The following is a 2,696-nucleotide window of genomic DNA, read 5'->3' on the forward strand; positions in this document are numbered from 1 at the left end:
CTTGTTTGAGAAGGCCACTATATCCAGTAAGCAGTATGAACTCAAATAGGGTGAAACATCATCATCATCAACAACAAAAAGTGATGGACGGGATAGATAATGTAAAGAACTCTACCAAGCAATTTGATGACCCAAATCAACTTAGGCCCTCCAGCGCATGATGCATGTGCTAGTGGATGGAAGGGATAAAGATCAAGAACAAGAATTTACTGTTAGAAACATCTTGTACACAGCCTTTGAATGATGTAACAAATTGAAGGCATAGCCTTTTGTCAACAAAAATATCGTTCCATACGCTGTTCCATAGTTTATACTTTATAAGAACTACACCATATCTTTCAAATCCTACTGTTCATCCGGGAGTGATATGGGGCTCCAAGGGAATGCAATACAAAAATTTAAGCACAAGCAACAGCTGACTTTAGACAAGCATTAAAATGACACGCACAAAATATTTCATCTTCAAGTAGGTTAATATGAGAGAAGCATGTGGCCTATATATTAATGGAAATTCAAACGAGTTTAGAATGACGCAGACTTGAATAAGCAGAATTATATGAACAGCACAAGGTAATTAAATTTTTATTTATATGGCTGCTAAGACTCCAGCTTCAGTAGATGGCTCTACTAACCTGTAACAAATGTTGGAAACAAGATTACAGCTATTAACAGCTACTTCAGCTTGCATAAAATGAGAAGAGAACCATACTTTCAATATGATGATTGTCTAGGAGCCTCTGAATTCAAAAGTGATCAAATAATGTTCATAAATAATACATAAATAGATGGAACAAATACTAAGCGTCTTTATTCATGGTACATAGCTCTGGCACCCAAGTGATTGCAACGAACTCTCGCCATCCAGAAAAAGCAGAATCAACAAATTGCTGAGAGAAGGCAGGCAACCTAGAACAAAGATCCCAAACGAATAAAACCAGCCTCTATGTATTTAGAAAATGATATCCTCATCTTTCTCATTTCCAACAGACAACAAGTTGTGGGCTGAACTCAGTGAAATTCCTTGCTGCAATGAAATTTTCTCGGCAACCTGTTCCTCAGCAAACTGCTTAGACGAAAGCATCTGCCTCTCTATTTCTCTCTTCTTATACCCTTGAATCTTCTTCAACCTAAAGAAATCCTCTCTTTCTAGCTCATCCAACTCTCCCTTAATATAACTGATAGTATTCTCCAACCTGGGCTTAACCACATTTTCAAGGGCATTCACTCTCCGGTTTGTCGTCTTGATAGCTTCATCAAGTGTCAAGAAAGATGTCTGAAGTGAAGCAAGCTCAACAAGAACTTCAATTGCCTTAATATAAGCAGCACGACATTGCTGAACTTGTTGGCCACCTCTTGCCAATCCAGTGAGATCATTCTTAGTGACCTCGCCATCACTTGTGTACTCAAACTTGGGGAGCTTAACACCAGCGACGTTCTCTTGCCGAGAACGAACCTTCAGGGAAGCTTCTCGAACATTCTCAAGCACAACGTGTTTGATGTTGTCACCAGCAACGTACTTGGCTTCTGTTAGTGCAAAGGAAGAAGATTTCATGATCTCCCCCATTGATTCCTTGGCAGTGACGATCTTCTTGAGGATCGAACGGAACTGTACAGTCAGAGCATCACTCTTCTTCTTGAGAAGAGCATGCCCTCGCGTAGCTCCAACAAGGCGAGCCTTCATGACTCCAAGCATTGTGACTGTGGGAACCACAGTAAGACGCTGGCTTTGGCCGGACATTTTTCACCCTAAAGATCTAAAAGACAAGAAAACGAAAATCAATGTCCCGAGATTTCTCTGAGACCGAACAGACTGATCCTCAAAAGTCTCATGAGGGGTTTGATCGTGACTTCAAAACTACTTCCGAAGATTAGATTTTGAACTCGGAAACAAAAACCCATGTCCGAAAATCGAAGGGCAGAAGAAGAATATAACAGAAGTAGCATAAGTACACAGAAATCGAAATTCACATGTCTCGTTATGCAGTGGAACCCGAATTCACATCCGAAGGATCCCATAAAGATAAATTAAAGTGAATTAAAACTATGCTATGAGAGCGAGAAAGACGATTACCTGTCAAAGAAGGAACTTTCCGATCGGAGATCGAGAACACGAACGGAAAGAAAGAGAATAAAGAAGAAGAGCCTGATGATTGATGAAAATAATTTGGTCGAGTCTGGGGTGGGGGAATGAATGAGATGGGCTTCAGCGCACCTTAGCCGTGCCCGTAAACAACTATTTTTTAAAAACAAAAAAAAAACGAAAACTTTTTTGGTTCAGAAAGAAACTCTGATCATTTTTGTTTTTGAGATCTGAAAGTCACATGAAGAAACGCAGGATCCTCATCTCTCTCATGGGCCTATAGGCTGTAAATGAATGTGATGAAAAACATGATAATTAATTTTTTTTAAAAATGGCAACTTTATTAATTAAAACATGATACCTATTCATTTGCCCAAAAAATATCCACTTTTTCACTATCTGAATTCAAATTTCAGATTGCATAAAATTTTGTTCAAATAAATAGTTTAAAATTTAAAATTTTGTATTTGGTTATTATTTATCCCATGCTATGTACATAAAAAAATTAATTATAATTGTAAATACTGAAGAAAAGGAATGAAATTTATATAATTATTTTGTGGATTCTTATTTTATTAAATGAACTATAAGGAGGTGCAATGTCGAAAATACTTCA

At 37.7% G+C, this 2,696-nt stretch overlaps 1 protein-coding gene across 1 annotated transcript; it reads right to left on the reverse strand.

Moving 5' to 3' along the window:
* Positions 1–552: 552 nt before the first annotated feature.
* On the reverse strand, positions 553–2,187 carry LOC114750966 (V-type proton ATPase subunit D). The gene is made up of 2 exons (XM_028939610.1): positions 2,072–2,187; positions 553–1,754 (listed from the first exon to the last, which is right to left on the reverse strand). The coding sequence occupies exon 2, from the start codon at positions 1,736–1,738 to the stop codon at positions 950–952; it is 789 nt and encodes a 262-aa protein (XP_028795443.1). The 5' UTR covers positions 1,739–1,754; positions 2,072–2,187; the 3' UTR covers positions 553–949.
* Positions 2,188–2,696: the final 509 nt, after the last annotated feature.

Source organism: Neltuma alba, unplaced genomic scaffold (genome assembly GCF_004799145.2).
Source record: "Neltuma alba isolate B1F8T4 unplaced genomic scaffold, ASM479914v2 tig00006710_pilon, whole genome shotgun sequence".
NCBI classification, from domain to species: domain Eukaryota; kingdom Viridiplantae; phylum Streptophyta; class Magnoliopsida; order Fabales; family Fabaceae; genus Neltuma; species Neltuma alba.